General features: G+C 30.6%; 2 protein-coding genes across 2 annotated transcripts in view; one reads left to right on the top strand and one right to left on the bottom strand.

Annotated features, from left to right (window-relative positions):
- LOC114941624 (uncharacterized) overlaps positions 1 to 18,437 on the bottom strand; it is a 39,608-nt gene that overhangs the window by 20,761 nt on the left and 410 nt on the right. Inside the window, exons 2-3 of the mRNA XM_085486962.1 lie at positions 18,322 to 18,396; positions 13,718 to 13,839 (exon numbers count right to left, since the gene is read on the bottom strand). The gene's annotated coding sequence lies outside the window, so the exon portion shown is untranslated. The remainder of the gene's footprint in view (positions 1 to 13,717; positions 13,840 to 18,321; positions 18,397 to 18,437) is intronic.
- On the top strand, positions 1,497 to 18,013 carry Swip-1 (EF-hand domain-containing protein D2 homolog Swip-1). The gene is made up of 4 exons (XM_029316642.2): positions 1,497 to 1,894; positions 12,464 to 12,611; positions 15,159 to 15,293; positions 16,163 to 18,013. The coding sequence occupies exons 1-4, from the start codon at positions 1,725 to 1,727 to the stop codon at positions 16,295 to 16,297; spliced, it is 588 nt and encodes a 195-aa protein (XP_029172475.1). The 5' UTR covers positions 1,497 to 1,724; the 3' UTR covers positions 16,298 to 18,013.

Genomic DNA, 18,437 nt, shown 5'->3' with positions numbered 1-18,437 from the left:
ATTATACAGATATACAGATCATAGTTTCAATAATTTAAAAAAATAAAATCATAAAATCATAAAAATAGAAACATAGTTTAACATATATTTAACAAGTAAACGAAGAGATAAAAGAGAAAGAGAATAAACCTAGCAAACTACAGCATCGGCCACAACGAGATAAATCAACTAATTACCGAATCTCTGACAAAGATAGTGATTTAACTAACATCTACATATTCTTTTTCTACGATTTGAATTATTTCCTCATTCTTGAAGGCTCACTCATTATGTTGAGTTATGGAACTCAATGGCTTTTAAGGCTACGCAAATACTAAATAAGGCTTGTTAGTAAGTATCCTACGAAAAACGCCTGAACAGCCACTTTCAGGCTTCACTCTGATAATACCAATTGCAGCACATGTCAGTTTCGAGATGATTATAGCAAAGAATTCATAATTTCCGACTGTTGGTAAAAGATTTTGATTTTATAAATTACAGAAGAAAAACAATATAAACATTGTAAAGCATTATAATATTTTGTACTTCAACTTTCTTTTTAAATATAAAAAATATATATATTTAATTTTGACAAATAATTAAAAAAAATATATACCTATGCATCTATTATAAAATTTCTATTTGACATTTACAATTAATATTTATTTTATAATAATAATTTACTTTATAATACTTTTAAAATACTTGATTTAAATAATATATTTTTTTAGAAAATTCATCAAGTCTACATAAATTTAAATTGACCTAGATGCGAGAACAGTATTGTTTTTGTTGTTCTCGTTGCCAGTTTCCCATATTATATTCATAGTCCATAACTGCACATGTAATGACAATGTAACTGCAAATGATACATTTTCACGGTCGGCGTGCTTTTGTCGAAAGAGAACGAGAGAAAATACGAATGCCAGACGTTCGTGTATATCGATTTTGAACCCCGGATGGCGTCAGATGTTGTAACAACCGGATGACGTCTTTATACAAGAGCGTAAAACATGCAAACATAATTTTGCTTTGCTACTTTATTACTGTATTATTTTATTAATTGTTCTAAATTGTTTAATTCCTTAATACTATTATTTCCTAGTTTCCTGTAAAAAAATAGCAACCCTTACAGCTAGAAAACCATACAAAAATAATAACATAAATTATACAAACTATATAAATTGTATAGTTGCATTTTGTATACATATATTAAATACTTGCCCTAAAATATGTTAAATAAAAAAATGCATATATATGCAAGATGAAAACCGCGAACTGTCACGTTGAAACGTTTGACAGTTTAAATAGAAATAATCTATGATCTTTCTTCCAGTTTATTTCAATTTTCCAAAGATGTATCTCACATTATTCCTTTGAAAGCGGCTCTTTTCGGATAATGTGAGATACATCTTTTGAAAATTGAAATAAACTGGAAGAAAGATATTTGCCTGAGAGACAGACCCCGAGCAGATACGGCACTGATCTGAGCTGACTACTAGTAGCTCCTACGCTCTGCGCCGCGTCAGTACATGCGGGCTCGCCGCAGCGTGCGAACCAAATTTTTCTGCGGGTGTACGTCTCTTTCCCGTCCACCGTACGGCTTTTACTCGTTTTCGTTGACTCGCGATAATTGCGTGCTAAATTTTCGATAAGTGGCTGGGGAAGATTTCACACGCTTTACGCGAATTCCTGGCAATTTGTTGGCCAAGATTTAATCAGGGCTCAGAAATATCGAGAGAATCATGCCAGCGGACGCCGAACTCAGTAACCTGCTCAACAGACGGCAAAGGATCAACGACGAACTTGAGGAGGGCAAAGAGGTGAAGAAGCAGTACAAGTTTGTAAATGTTTACACCGAGTTTCACGAGTTGTCCCGCCGCGAGATCAAGCAATACGAGCAGACCTTCAACAGGTGAGAGTGCCTTTTTTAATTTCTTATTTACGCGCGTTAATGCAATTGAAAAATATCAGTGATGATAAGCCGGAGCCAACTGTGTTTAACATCTCAAGGCTTAACTTTATTATTTTAAAATGGGATTTGTGAAATTAACAGAGTTTTTCTGAGATGAAAGATATTTTTTAGAAAGTAATGGATTATTATTTTATATCAGAGTATATTAATAATGCAAAATAAATAGTATATATTAACGTAAATATGTATAAGTATATATTCTATCACTGAATATTTATTTTAATTAAAACAATAATTATATAAATTATAAATATACTATATTATTATATATGTATATAGATATAGATTTTGTGTATATTTCATATACGCTATATAAAATGTTTCAGAACTTTGAAATTTCTGTTTACTTTTCTAATAAGTACGTAAAAAAATATGCTTTTATGACACGAAGAAAAGGCAGTCGCGAAAATGACCTCCAACTGTTAAATACTCGAGCTATATATAGTGTTATCAACTTAATAGGCGCACTCTGTCTAGCTGCTTATTTTTACAAGTCAGCCTGGAATAAGATACACGTAATATAATCAGATGAAGATAAATTCTTTTTCATGTTACAAGATTTATCGTCATTGGAATAAAACATTCGCAAATCGTTAACGACAAATACTTTAGAATCAATAGACTCGCCTGATTGTAAGCAAATTTATTTTACAATGATATCGCTATCGCTGACATAACGATCATTATCACTCTTTCAACCATTCATTCGGTGCGTCATGACATATTTCTTTAAGTACTGCCTTTTTTAAATATAGTGCATAATTTGAAAAGGTAAGGTTTTATCTACATATATTTTTTTGTATATCGTGATGCCTATATATCTGTGATGTATCTAGATAACAGATACTATATCTGTTTATTTTGCTTATAATTATTCTTGCTCATAATATAATGCTATATTACATTTGCATCATATTGTTCATACTATCAATTTCATTTATGACATGTGCTATCCGAATAATATGAATAAAGATAATATAAATAATATTAGATAATGAAGAGGATGTCGATAAAAGAAAGTTTAATTAGTATACACGAGTCAGCTCGATCGAGCTTGAAATGTGTCAGATTCAATCTCTGTTTGCTAATTTTGTGCAACTGCGTTGTTGAGCTGCACGCGATATTTTCCATTAATAAGCTTTGTTGTCTACATGACCCAGTGTACAATTTCTCTTGCGTGTCGAATGTCTTCGTTAGACTCTCTTTACGAATCCCTGTGGTTGGAAATAAAAGATATTCTCATGTCGCCGAGATTTTCTAATCATTAATCTGACAACATTCCGCTATCATCACTGCTATCATTCGATCACACCCGTCTTTTATGCGATAACAAACTATGTCACAAAAGCCAGGAAACATATCATTCGAGTATTATAGCAAAATTAATCACGCACTTATCGCAAACCAAATAGTCGACTACCAAAAATACATCATAATCGAATGTTAACTACAGTTTTCACTCTCCTACACAGTAGAAAAATTTATGTGTTAATTTAACTTAAATATATTGCTGTTGTGTTAATTAAACTTAAATGTTAAATTATTAAAACAATTGAAAAAAGATGTAAAAATAACACAATGTGCATCTATTTTTAATTTTACACAATAAATATGTTCTGCTTTAATGACAAGATTTATCTGTTAAAATTTACAGAAAAAAATGTTAATTTTTTATTTTATAATATAAGTGAGGATAATAAAATCTAAAATTAACATATTTTTAATTAATTTTTACATAAAATTTATTTTAAATTACTTGAAGTTTTGCATTTATTTTCTCCATTTAACATATCCATATTACGTTAAATTAACACAAAAATTTCTGTGGACCGTTTGGGACATGTGATAAATTGAACACAAATTTAGTTGATTTATTGATCATTACCTGTTTTTAACAAAAGATAAAGAATTTAAAAACAAATGTATGTCTGTCTCCTTTTGTGTGTTCGTTCCTCGCAATATCTGCGAAGGTATACCTGAGCATCAAGACAGTCACCCTGTTCTTCAGCCGCGTTGTCAAACCTGCTACCAGGTTGACTCCGAAATACCTGCCTACTCCGAGACACAAAGGGCATAGATGCCAAGAATCGTGGTGGAGGGGACCCGGCAGGAGGCCCGCAGGGACCCCGAGGTCGTCTGTTCTCTTGCGTTTCTTCTCTCGAAGAAATGCACGTCACGAATCTCTCGACGTTCGCGGTTTCGTAATGACCAAGCATGCGATTCTCCACGTCTCTGCGATTTTCTCCTTTCTCGGCGCTCCTTCATCGGAAAATTACATCTCTCTCTCTTTCTCTTTTCGTTAATAAATCTTCAAAACAGTATGTATAGACAATATGTCAGAATAGATGTCAAAAAACACTCGTTTTTCGTCGAAAATTATTCCCAGGGAAAATACGATAAACAATCGAAAAAAAGAACTGAAGAAATAAAATCAAGGCTGATATTCTTAAAATGATCAACTGGCTAATAATGATAAAAATATTTTATTTCTTCAGTACGTTTCGACCTTGAATTGGGTCCTCTTCAAACCTCCGATTTATTAAACCTTTGAAAAGGACCCAATTCAGGGTCGAAAGCTGAAGAATTTAAATAAAATATTTTTAGCCAGTTGGTCGTTTTAAGAATATCAACCTTGATTTTAATTTTCACTGGCAAGCAACCTACTTACTTTGAATTAATAAAATTAAATTGATGAAAAAATAAGAAATTCTTGAAGTTACGGATATCTTAGCGTAATCATTATTAATCGCTAAAGTAGATACATAAAAAATGTTAATGAAAGATTAAGTGAGATTTTCAGAGAATTTAACGGGATCTTGCTCGAAGATTGAGCATTAGATATTAAGCCGAAGCTGTGGATATCGAAGCGAAGAATGCAGATATTTCGGAGAAAATACGTCGTCGTGTTCTTACGATTTATCGAGAGACCCGAGGTTACAAACGCAACCGGTTTCGCAGCTAAAAGACAAGGACGACTTCTTGGACAAACGCGCGACATAAACGAACAACAATCATCGGTCCTTCCGGATGACGTATCGCAACATCCACGCAACATACGCACGTGCGCGCTGCGGGCGACAGAGAAACTCTCGTGCCGTTATTGAGAAATTTTCGCCTTACGGGTATTTAAACAGAGAGGAAAAGTCGATCAAAGTCGTAATGTTTAAGTATCGAAGTGATGTTGCGTTTATAAGTAAGTGCAGAATAATATGTGAATTTAATGTATAACGCGTTAAAGTTACCGGTAAACATTTATTCTCAATTATTACTCATTAAAATGCTCTAAAAATCTCGTTAATATTCTCGTAATTTTTATATCGACTAATGGACACTTAGAATATTTATTATTTTGTATGCGGTAAAAAAAAGATAGCATTTCTCAGCCCGACAAAACAAAAATATCAACCTTTCTTATCACGATTTATCGCGGAATTTGTGGCATCTTCTGATTCTCCTAATAGAAATCGAACCAAAATAATTCTTCTCTTAATCAGTAACTTGATACATTCATTAGCCAGACAGAAAGAGAACCGCTATATCATTTGCAAAACTAAATATACACAACGTCTGACTGTGATTTTAATTTAACGACACGCGATAATATACTCGGATGCATACCACGTAGGTTGTTATCTATCCAACACTTCCTGTATATCAAACACAAATCACAGTCGAAAATATCTGCACTGGATGTGCCAATCTCTCGAGAAATTTGCTACGGAGATCTACAGGAAGCTCTTTAGAGGGGCTCCGAAATCGGACCCCTGGTTGACCCTCCAATTAGGTCGTAGACCGAAGACTCACATCTCAATTAACTGTTTAAATTTGATCCCGTAACTAATTTAAAGAGTTCGGAAGTCAACGTGACATCCGGTGTCCCTTCCGGTTGTTTTTTCCATCCTGTATAATCAGCGCAGTAGATTGGTCCCATTAATTTAGTAAATTTAATTTACAACACAAAAACAATAGGAGACTCAATACTAAATAATTGTATATTATTTCTTCTCTTTTAGAAATTCATTCCTATGTATTGTATGCATTCTTTAATAATATGTGTATTTTTAATGATGTATAGTAGCACCCACACTTTTTTGGACGAGATAGAAAACTTACTGAGAGAAAATGCATTTATACTATTATCGAGAAATTCCTATCGCAAAGTGCACTGTGACTCGTACGAGGTCGAAAGTCGAGATTTCTACGGCTTGATTGAATGCAGCGTGTTTAACTTTCTCCGTCACAATGATACCGCAGTGAGATGTGATCGATTCACTTTATACCGCGTATGGCAAAACGATGACCTTAACCCTTTCGTTGCTAAGTAGGTGAATGCATATATGCATTTGAGATATGTACTCTTGGAATCGATATCTCCGCGTACAATATAATGAACACTTTCCGGAAGACAGAAAATAGCATTTCGAAATATTTCATATTTTTCCAGAATGCTTTCACGAGAAATATTTTTATTTCAGTGCGGATTATTTTTTAATCATTTAATAATTGTGTGGAAATATTTTGCGAAATTTTAAAAATATTTTTAGGCATTTTTCATTTTAATCTTTTTTCACATTTTCCTTTTTCAAAAACGAAAAAAAATTCGTAGATGCTTCCGTCGGCATGACAAACCGTTATTTCTCGAAGAAATCGCGCGTCCCGAATATATAAACGGCATAAGAATTTATTCTACGACTCGGCTCAACAACGATGAACTCGGTATTCCTATCACCAACACCGCTAGACATTTTAAATAATGTTTCATTGATGGGAAAAGACGTAACATTTCACGAACGACATTTATCCCTGCTTAGGAAATTCTTCCACGGCTCACAATGCACGATGAGATTCCTTTAACTTTGCAGAATTCTAGTTTCTGCACACTGTATATAAACTCTTTCTTTCTTGCAATCTCACACATTAAATCAGTCCTATATTTTTCGAAAGAAAAGTTACTAATTAATTATTCAAAAGAAAACTTAAAATGGGAAGAAAATCCGATTGTATTTAAAAAGAAAAAGTAATTTTTACCTTACTAGAAAACAGTATTTTTGTCACACTTGTGATAATTAAGAAAAAGGATGTTAATTAATTATTAAAATCTTAAAGTTTTTAGAATAGATGTAGAACGTCAAGTTAATCTTAATTTTTATTATTCGAGACAACTTCACTTCACACATAAAATCAACACTTATCGCTTGTAATTTCTAAGAGAGAAAGAAAGAGGGGAATAGTTAATAAAAAATATATTGAAGTATTGAAATATCTGTGTTAAAATTTACAGAACAAGTACAGATCAAGAAAATATATTTTATTCCTTTTAAATGGGGCCATTGTTTTCAGTTTCACTGAAGCAGCATTATTTTCAGTTCGATTTTACGATTACAATAGAAAAATTCCGTAAAAAAATATTTCAGGTTTTCCTCAAATTATTCACCAGAAAATCGCAGACACAAAAGGATCCTAAATCTCAATAATGCGAAAAAAGCACGTATAATCCTCGTCCTCGTCCTTGTCCTCGCCCTCGACGAGGATAAGGACAAAGACGAGGACAAGGAGGGATAATTTCTATTTTTTTTCCTCGCATCGTAAATTCGTCAAAATATTCTTCGTCGTTTCTCGTGAAGGACTAAATTCTACCGTATCGATCTCGGACAACAAGGGTAAATCGGGATCACTGCGCGTCACCTTGACCCGGTTTTCTCCAGACTACTCCTGGAAAAGGAATCGCAAAGGAGAAACGAAACGAAAACGAACTGTCGAGCCGGTCCGAAACGGAACGATCGCGATTTCGCGATAACGAGATGAGGAACACACATCGGCATCGTTACGTCGCGATCTAATTACGTATCTACGACATTGTAGTAATTAGAAAAAGAAAGAAAGAGAAAATCAGACAAGATTAAAACGCTCCGTCTACTTTTACGAGCAACACAATTTATTTCCAAATTAAATTGTGTATCTAAAAAATAACCATGCTTGTTTCTTATTCACTAAATAATAATAATAAATATTTAAAAAGTAATTTTTTTTTCGTTTTAGAATGTGATCTATTAGATCTCTGATGACAGCACGTTTAAGTTTCTAAAATGAAAAAAAAACGTATCCCCCCAACAATAAATTTATTCTAGCACTTTCACACAATGTATACAATTCTTAATTATTAACTTTCATAAAGTCATTCAAATCCATGGCACATTCAATGCATTGCATCAGCGCCTCAATACAATTCATGTTGATTGAAGCGTTTCACTCAATTGATTAAAACCGTCTGACGAGAAGTGATTTCGACAGAGCCTCAGCAACGTGATTGCAATAATAATCAATCAGATATCGAATCATTAGTAAAGTGATATCAAAAATGGAGATGTTCAGAGTCGGAAATAAAATCACATAATACATTTAATTTTCACTTAAATACTTAATCATAAAGCAATTCATAAAAATCTCATTTTTATAAGAATTTATATATTCACAATAAATCATTTATCATTAGTAATGATTTGAGACATTGTGTAATCAGCAAAAAACTATTTTAGATTATCGAAAATTTATTGACTAAAATAGACAGGTGAACATTATTGATAAAAGTGCTGATTTTTTAATAGAATCTATCTTCGATGTTCTCCTGTTTTTTTTCTTTAAATTTTTTCTAAACTTTGAAAACGGACGAAAGAAACAGAAAAAGAAAAAAATTATAACTATCAATTGTTAATATTTAGTAGATAAATATCTGTAGAAAAATCAGGAAATTGGAGAACACACAATTTAAAAAAAAATTATTAAGTATATTTTTCTCATCTATTCTCTCAATTATCAATATTTAAGTATTTAATTTTTTTATAAATTTTATGAAAAGACAAAAGATAAAAATATTTTGACACAACTTATTTTAATGTTTTATATATTGGCAGAAAAAAATATCAAGTTATAAATAATCTTAAAATATTAACTATTGAATGCAACATTGCTGCAATTTTTGCCACAAAAATTACGTTTTGTATCAACACGAGGAATGTGTATTTGTAGAACTGAATAACACAAAGATTTTTGCTCATGTTTGATTACTAGATGTAGCGAAATGCAGGCAAATATTGATCCTTTCAATAAAATAATTCTTCCTGATTGGAAGGATTTATCGTCCAGGTATTTTCTCGCCTACACCGCTTCAATTTCCGGTGCCTCGCAGTAACGTCGTTAACTAATGCGGAAGCAATTCCCTTTAACGTTCTGCTCTTCTGCACTTTAACGATCTTAGATCGAAAATGCCGGCAGAATAGCGATTTTTTTAAGTCTTGCTTTATTAAGATTCTAGCAGAAATACACATATATTTCAGGCAGATAAAATCATGAGAGCTATAACCAGACATGTGACGAACAATTCAAATGCGCTTGAATGAATTTTGTTGATTATATTCTACAGATAAACTTTAATGATTAAATATTTTCCTTATTTTTCCTTTTGGAGAATTATGTCGTTTTTCATCAAAATCCATTATTCACGTTGATTGGAAAAATAGATTCATTTATTTATCTAAATTTTATAAGTAGTTTTTTAATTTGGTTATATATATGTAATTATATCGATAATAATCTGTTATATATAAATAACGTAATTGCTCTCTATTCTATAGACAGATTCATTTATTTATCTAAATTTTATAAATAGTTTTTTAATTTGGTTATATATATGTAATTATATCGATAATAATCTGTTATATATAAATAACGTAATTGCTCTCTATAGAATAGAGAGCAATTATGAGAGAGACTAGTAGAGAGATTCCCCGAGTATATAATTACAATAATTACAGTTTTAAAAAATTATATATCATTTTCAAACGTATTATTAAAAAATTGGACAGGAATAAATCTATTTTTAGTCTTTTTTCGAGTACCTATATAAAAATTGATTCTTTCGGATATTTCGATACATCAAAAAACTAAGGAATACAGAATTCAATTTTATCCACTTCTCGAAATCGTATTGACATGTTGGAAAGCATACCATTCCATGTCTTAACACTTTCCATCCCTTACACGGAAAGCGATTTCACGAGTTTCCGGCGAACTAAAGTTGACGTCCTGTCGAGAGATTTCGCGAATCTGAATATCGCCAATCATTCCCACGTTTTCCCTACGTTTTCACTTTCGACGCGTCTAAACGTTCTCCGATAATTAGAAAATACAGATTGATACAGAGATATAGGCATCACGAAATAATTATATACCTATTCAATTATTAATAAATTGAATATTTTGAAATTTAACAAATATTATTAAATGTTAAATATCAAATATTCTTTAAATGTTCTATAAAATTTGGACATTAAATAAACTTTTCACGATTCAATTTTTTTAAAAAACTATTAATAATTCTATATTAATTACTGATGAATCATTAAATAATATAATTAATTATAATAATAAATAATAATATAATTAAATTAATAATATAACATTTCTGTATTAATTCTGTATAAATTCCATACTTGAAGCTAAAATAGTTAAACTAGTAATTTAATAATTATCTAATAATGCTAAAATGTAATGTAAATATAACATCGCATATCACGTCACATGTTTAATTTGAATATAAATTAATTTCAATCGGATTGATTTCATCTCACGGTAGCACATTCGGCCGAGTATCTCTCATGGAGGGGTCCTTTCCACGAGAATTGTGCATATAAAATTGCGGCTCATTGTTTCTAACATAACCGTGAACGTGATCCAGTTAACCTTTAGCTAACGCCTACATTTTTCCACGCGACACGAGAGCGAAATTAATAATGTCAAACAGTTAGGCAGTTATTTTCGATGATTGCGCGACGTCATAACTACCATCAGAATAAATCATTTCCGCTTTTTGCATTTATATGACGTATGCGAAACAACGCGTAATAAAGTTCAAACAACGGTGCCTTCATTGTAACGTGTACGATTATTCTGGACCGAAGTTTTTACGACACGATATTTGCATACATAAATCTACAAGTTTATAAGTCATCGGCTACGGAAAGTCTGAAACAGATCGACGAATCAAATTTGGCAAAATCTTTTAAATCTGCTGGATTAAAGTTGCGAAGAATAAAAAATGCAAATTTTTCTACAGATAAATATCTTGTTCAACCTATTTCATGCGCTTTCTACAAGAGAGACGTTCTAGTTATTAAATGTTCTACCTTGTACATTGCGGCCAACGAGACGTTGGCTTAGTAATAAATGTGAAGAAAGTCGCGAATGTTAATGACGACCGAGTTAAGACAATCTCGATTATGAAGAATGTAACTGTCACCTAACTGCTGGTCTGTTCCGAAGAAAATCTATAATCATTTTCTCCAATTAAAATCATTATTTCTAATTAATTTCTTTTTCTAGAATTTTTATGCAGAAAAAAGACAACATCAATTTTTATGATACATGATATGAACAAAACTTAAAATAAAAATAATCGTAAAAATCTCATGTAGCTGAATATATTTGGAATTTTATCGAATGATATTCAGTGTTAAAATTAAATGCATCAACGTCAATTAGCTTTAGTTTATTCGATTTTCCTTCAACTTTTTTCTTATTAAATAATTTTTTTACGATCTATGTTAGACAAAACTTTATCATTATTAAAACTTTATCATTATTAAAATTTTAATATAATAACTCAATTTTAACAAAAACTACTGGTCGTGCTATTTATAACTATGTTGCATCAACTTTAATCGATATCACGGTTGACATCTCCAGTGTTTACTTCATGGAATCATTGAGTTAATGCAACAAATTTTATTAAGAGACTTGTGTCATTTTCTATCTCACCATAATAATTTCTTGAGTTTCGTAAAATAAAAGAGACTATTTCTGTACAGCATAGGTTGAAACAATCTCTATACCGAGTTGTTTGATAATCGCAACTCGTTCGTCACTAATGACAGTGTCCCGAATTCTTTTCTTCCTCTTACAACCTTCGTGCAACGGCGTTTAATGACCAGTGATTAAATTGTACGCGGTATCACGATTGACCAGAAGCAACAGACTACAATATATGTGCGACACGTTTTTAGCTGGGCGTCTCATTGACCAGCGTCATAGCAATGATTTATTGATGGGTCAATCACTTAAAAATGCACTCTACTTTAAGCCTAGAAAGGAGGTCGGTAATAAAATTCACCAGTCAGCAGAATAGATTAGCCTTAACCGCATTAACTATATCTTATCATATCTTCGATATATATAGTTACTCGAGAGTTTTACTATCAAATAATATTTTCAAAGACACAACTTGGATAGATACTTACCTCTATGAAAATCACTTAAAAAATGTGAATAAAATATTCTTTTCGCACTTTAATTTTAGAACTAAAGTGCTTTAATTTCATTAGTTAAGCAAATTATTAGCAAAAAGCCTATATTTGCAGGTGAAAAAGTGATATTTTTAGAACACTTCGGATGAAAAATTGTGTAATAAAATTTCTGATTTGTAAATATTCTGATTCTAATCGTCAATATTTACAGATTCGACGATGGACGCGATGGCTATCTCGATCTCACCGAACTAAAACGAATGATGGAAGTTTTGGGTGCACCGCAAACACATCTCGGACTCAAGGCGATGATCCAGGAGGTCGACGAAGATGGTGACGGTCGCATATCTTTCCGTGAGGTTGGTTTATTTTTAAGAATATTTGAGAAATCGCTAACATCTCGAATAATATAAATAAACTGTATGTAATAAATAATATAAATGAACTATCAAATGCAGTAATTAAATTATTTTTCATACTTTAAGAAATAGAAAAATATTTAGAGAAAATCGTTAACATAAAATTAAATTATTTAATTGTAATAATATTTTTATTTTATTAACATGAAGAATAAAATTATTTTTTTTAATTCTTCATTTTATTTCGCAATAATTACATTTCAACAAGTTAAATAAGTTGATATGCAAATGGTAACAATATTTTTTCATATATGCTCTCATTAATGAATCGAAATTAATTGTTTGCAAAAGAATGAATATCCATTGTTTTTTATAAATTATTAAAAAAATATTTTACATACAGTTTATTCGAGGTTTCTTTAAATCTCTTATCTTATTGCTGAATTATAATAATGTTAAGCAGCTGCTGAATTATAATAATGTTAAGCAGCTGCGTTATATATCTATCTGCGTTATCTATTGTTAGAGAGAAATATACCATAGGGGCAAATGGTTTGAAAATATATAGCATTGGTTAGCATACTTTGCGTTATCGGCTTTGAATGTGGTCGACATAAACATATGTCCCATGGTCTCTATGACCAACCTGATCATTAGTGCTTCTCGCAACTCTGATCGTTAAAAGTATTCAATGGAAATAGACCACTGCGTATAGCTTTGGTCTTATGCTTATCATCAAAAAAACATGTGCACTTTGCATGATATTTCAAGAAGAATAACAATAACAAAGAGGAAATATATTCTATTTTTAAAAGCATTCACCAATTTGTGTGGAAAATTAATTTTATTTTTCAAAGATTCTCTTCTCTCTTTAAAATTTATATATTAAAGAAAATATTATGTAAAAAGATATGATTTTAAATTTTTATTTGAAAAACTAAAATTTTTATCTTATTTTGAGCTCTACTTTTTATTCTTTTTTTCTTTGCAAAGTGTTAAATGACGTAAATCTGATCAGACTCGTAGATTTATTTGTGGTGAACGCGCGTATATAACATATTATCCGTATAAATAGTAGACCCCATGCAGTGTTTAAACTTACTCACCGACTGAAGTATTCGACGATCGTGTTTATTCTCCAGGCACAGCCATGCGTTAGAGAGGGCACGTTCTATTTCGGTTGCCTGCACGATGGAGTATTTTAACAACTGCCAAACCAGACTTTCCGCTGTAAAAAAAATGTGCGAAACTAAAATTCTCCCGTTATAAACAAACTTTGCGCAATAAACGTAATTCTAAGAAGTTAATACTCATTGTTATACATATATGTTCTACTAATTGTAAGTGAAAAAAATATGTACATATATATTTCCATAAAAAAGAATTAACTTACACCTAAATTATCATAATTTTAATTTTAAATATTTTATAAATTTTTTATTCGAGTATTTTATATTTATTAATATTTGTCTCCTATCTAAAATTAGATGCTCTGTGGAAAAAAATAAGCAAACAATTTTAAAGTTATTGGTAGCATGCGAATGCATCGAATTGAATTTCATTTCTTCTCAGTCAAGTATCTAGGTGCGAAACTATCGAGAGAAGATTAACCTTGCGATTGCCAGCCTAGCGATAGAACGGATCAATTATGCTGAACCGATGCAACACGTTCGCGGGATACCAGAGCGTGCGAAACTGAAACTTTCGCTCTTAACGCAATACGCTGTAATGCGTACAAATCCGCGGGAAAAAAAAAGTCACGATGCATGAGTATCACGTACCATTCCAAGGAGAGTGCCTCGACTTAATACGAGATGCACGCTCGCAAAGACAATCGGACGTGAGATACCGTATTTCGCAAACAAAGCCTGCCGCATGCGAATCGATCCGCATATACGCGCGATTCGCCCTGCTCGTCGACCGTGATTCATTGCGTGATAATGATAATCGAGTAGCTTGCTCAGCTTATTCACCTTCCTCTTACTCATCACGGTATGAATTACCGTAAAACGGTCGCGACACGTATTTTCCTCCTCTTCGTCTCATGCGTGTTACATTCATTAAACGTTGCAGTTTTTCAATTTCTTTAATCACGAGATCTTTTTTTTATTTTTAATCGACTCTTTTCCTGTCTTTTATTTTTCATTTTTTATTTTTTATAATCTTGATAGTCATAGAATTTTTGAAAACATGTTGAAATAAAGTTCTAAAATTATGTTTGTCCTTTATTTTCTTTCAGAAAATATGGTCAAACTTATACCTAATACCAATGACAGAGAATTTCTTAATTAAATAGAGCTATATATAACCGAGGTTTTGTTTTATTATTTTTATATAACTGTAAGATAAAAAGTTTATATCTTTTATATGCAAAATTTCTCGAAATAATAAATTTGCGACATAATTTTATTTTTGAGGGAAACGACTCCAAAGTTGAATAACTTCTAATTTTTTTAAAGACTAAGATTCTCTAGGGTCTAATCTTGTATAATGCGTATCATAACTTTGATTTATGTGTTTACAATGTACGGTTATATCTCATTACAGTTTTTACTGATCTATCGTAAAGCGCGTGCCGGTGAGTTGGAACAGGATTCCGGATTGAGCCAGCTGGCCAGACTCACTGAAGTGGACGTCGACGAAGTTGGTGTTACCGGAGCTAAAAACTTCTTCGAAGCTAAAGTATATTTGTTTATCATATCTCTTTCAGAATTGAAAAAAAAATCGCTTATTTATACATATTTAAATAATTCCATCTCTAAATATACATATACACTGCAAAAAGCTATTGATTTCAAGTAAATATTTATTTCAATAATGCCAATAACACCATTTGTTTGAAACAAGTAAATATTTATCTGTTTTCTTATATCAAATCAATATTTTTCCACGGCAAATCAACATTATCTATTTCAAACAAATGGTATTAATGGCACTATTGAAATAAATATTGATTTCAAATCAATAGCTTTTTTTCGTGTGTATATGCAAATACATATATATATATATATATATATATATATATATATAAAGATATTTTAAAGATTATTTAAATATTATATATATATATATATATATACACATATGTTTAAAGATATACTTAAGACTCATTTAAATATGTATTAAAAACAGAAAATATTTTTATATATTTAATTGCTATAAAAATTTTTTATATTTAATAGAGATTTTACTTTAAAACTTGCTTTTTTATTGCTTATACTTCTTTATATTGAACTCTTTCATTATTATATTATATTATATTTAATATGAATTACGTTATAGTCTTTATTATATTGTAAAAAATTTCAAATCATTTAATAATTTTACAATAAGGAATTTCCTGTCTATATGAAAAGCTTCAAATCCTGTCCCATTGTTGCGGACACAACACATGCGGTTCCCATTCACATATGTGATTGCAAATGACAGATGGGGCAAGCCCAGATAGTTACTTCAGCGTGTCGTTCGCGTTGAAAAAAATGCATGCACGAAAGCGTAACCTGAACGAATTGCATTTCGCACGTGCTCCGATTAACGCTTTTTTTTCGCAGATCGAGCAGCTGCGAAAGGCTTCCAAGTTCGAAGATGAGATTCGCATGGAACAGGAAGAACGAAAACGAGAGGAAGAGGAAAAAGCGGCGAGGCGAGAGCAATTTCGGCAAAAAGCCGCTATCTTCGGCAAATAAAATGAAAAATTATGAGAGAGAGTAAAAGCATAGCCGACTTGTCATTAGAGAGACCGATTGCCTTAGATTGCTTAGATTGATTTCCGCTTGATATCGACATCGTCAACGAACGACTGCATAAACCATTTAAATGCGCTCCAAAGCAAACGTGAAATTACGAATTTATCCGCGACAATTATTATTAGAAGAATTCAAAGTGAGTAATGTAATTTCCGGTGCTATTAGTATACGAAAAACGATTTTACGTCAATCATTTCTATTTTCACAAATAATGGATTATTATTTCCATGTGTCAAATGATATTAAAATCCCAATTCAGCAAAATTATACGCTAAATATAACCATTTTTTATTTGAAGACTGCTGTGTATGTGACATTTAAATGCTGAAGTCGCGTATTTTCGAAGCAAGACAAATAATAATAGCAAAAACAATGAATTTTTTAAAATTGTCACACATTATTATTTTATATACGTATGTATATTTATTATTCACACTACAAATAATGTGACGCATTTAGCATTTACTGTACTTGAAATACGTTATTGTTAAGAATATTTAATAGCATTTGTATAATCGTATGTCAATTTTTGTAGCTAAATCGAAGTTTTACAAAATTCTCGATATCTATCATTCTGCACATATCTATATTCTATAAACGTATTTTAAAAGCTCACAGAGTTATTATTTTATGATAAAAATTTGTAAAATCACAGATGATTGTAATGCGCAAACTATTTTTTCTTAGAGAGAGTAGCAGTTTTTATGATAATAATCATAGTATTATTGTTGTAAAATAGTCAATGGTGCTAAACAAAAGTTGTTGAGGAAAAGATGAATTAATAATTATACCAAATGTTTAATATATAAATGTTAATGCAAGTAGAAAACAACAGATTCCAATAAATTTTAACAAAATATTGAATAACTTTTTATCGTAAATATTAAAAGATGATTATATTAAAAATAATGTTTTTCACGTATTGAGTTTTTAACGTATTGAACAAAATATAGATTAAAGACAATATTGACACACATAAAAAATCGATATTGAATTATTCAACAAAATGGCCTTAAAGATTTTCGAGCCTTCGATAATGTAAGATTTGTCTCGGCGCGCGCATGTACTTTACTTTTTATAACTTAAATTATTTTTAATAAAATTTTTGGTTACACGTTAAATAACATATATGATAATATGTATGTAGAATATACTAAAATATGTATGATTGTATATCTGTTGCGTGAATGCATGCGTATATCAAAATATGTTTACTTAATTTTAAATCAAGACTCTGATAAAATTATATATGTAAATGTAAAAATTTGGCGAATGCAGATTTATTGTTATCATTACATCAATTTATACTTGACTTACAAAAATTTTAGCAAAAATACTTTATTAAATTCTTGACTGATAAAAAGACTTATATTGGATTATTAAAAAGTGTGAAACTATGTTTAAAATAATAATAGAAGCTCTTTCAAAAATTCGGCGAAATTCTTATTTTTTTATTTTAATAAACATTATAATAATATTGTAATAATAATATTGGGCAGATATTATAATCTCAGCAGTATATATATATTTTTATGATATACATGTTATTTTGAGTATACATCTTGTACATATAATAATATTAGAAAGCTCTGCACCTTTATTGTAAAATGTGTGTAAGCTATACAGATTGTAAATAAACTTATTCTGTTGCGTCAATTTTTTTGGATTTAATTAAACTATATATAATTTTAATTTTTGATCAAGTTAAAATTGAACATTAGGAATTGCATAAATTATAAATGATGACTAAATACCCAGACAACACCTTATTCAAAATTGGCGTATAAGAAATCTTTATGATATATATATATGTATATATATGTCTTTTGGAGATATCATAATTATAAGATTTCTTAAAGATGTCTGCTTAATTATATATGCGCGAATTTTGGTGTCCTAAATGGCACATGATGCTATCGAATGGTATCGAAAATGAAGCAAGTTATTAAACAAATGTTACTTACATAAATTTATCGCATCTTTCTCTTCGTTCGTACTGCTTGTATGTGTGTGTATAATTCAAGTACTTTATTCTCATTCTGAAACAACACATTATTATTGTCTTTGTTTAATTGTTATT

The sequence above is a fragment of the Nylanderia fulva genome, unplaced genomic scaffold (genome assembly GCF_048542155.1).
Source record: "Nylanderia fulva isolate GAGA-0341 unplaced genomic scaffold, ASM4854215v1 Scaffold5, whole genome shotgun sequence".
In the NCBI taxonomy this organism is placed as follows: Eukaryota; Metazoa; Arthropoda; class Insecta; order Hymenoptera; family Formicidae; genus Nylanderia; species Nylanderia fulva.
The sequence above is the reverse complement of the archived record's forward strand: the minus strand, read 5'-3'. Positions and strand labels throughout refer to the sequence as shown.

What these genes read in the sequence shown, in the direction of transcription:
- Swip-1 (XM_029316642.2), top strand. Translation starts at nt 1,725, where the DNA reads ATGCCAGCGGACGCCGAACTCAGTAACCTGCTCAACAGACGGCAAAGG. An exon ending in TACGAGCAGACCTTCAACAG is followed by an intron (nt 1,895 to 12,463) that starts GTGAGAGTGCCT and finishes CAATATTTACAG; the next exon opens with ATTCGACGATGGACGCGATG. An exon ending in GTCGCATATCTTTCCGTGAG is followed by an intron (nt 12,612 to 15,158) that starts GTTGGTTTATTT and finishes ATCTCATTACAG; the next exon opens with TTTTTACTGATCTATCGTAA.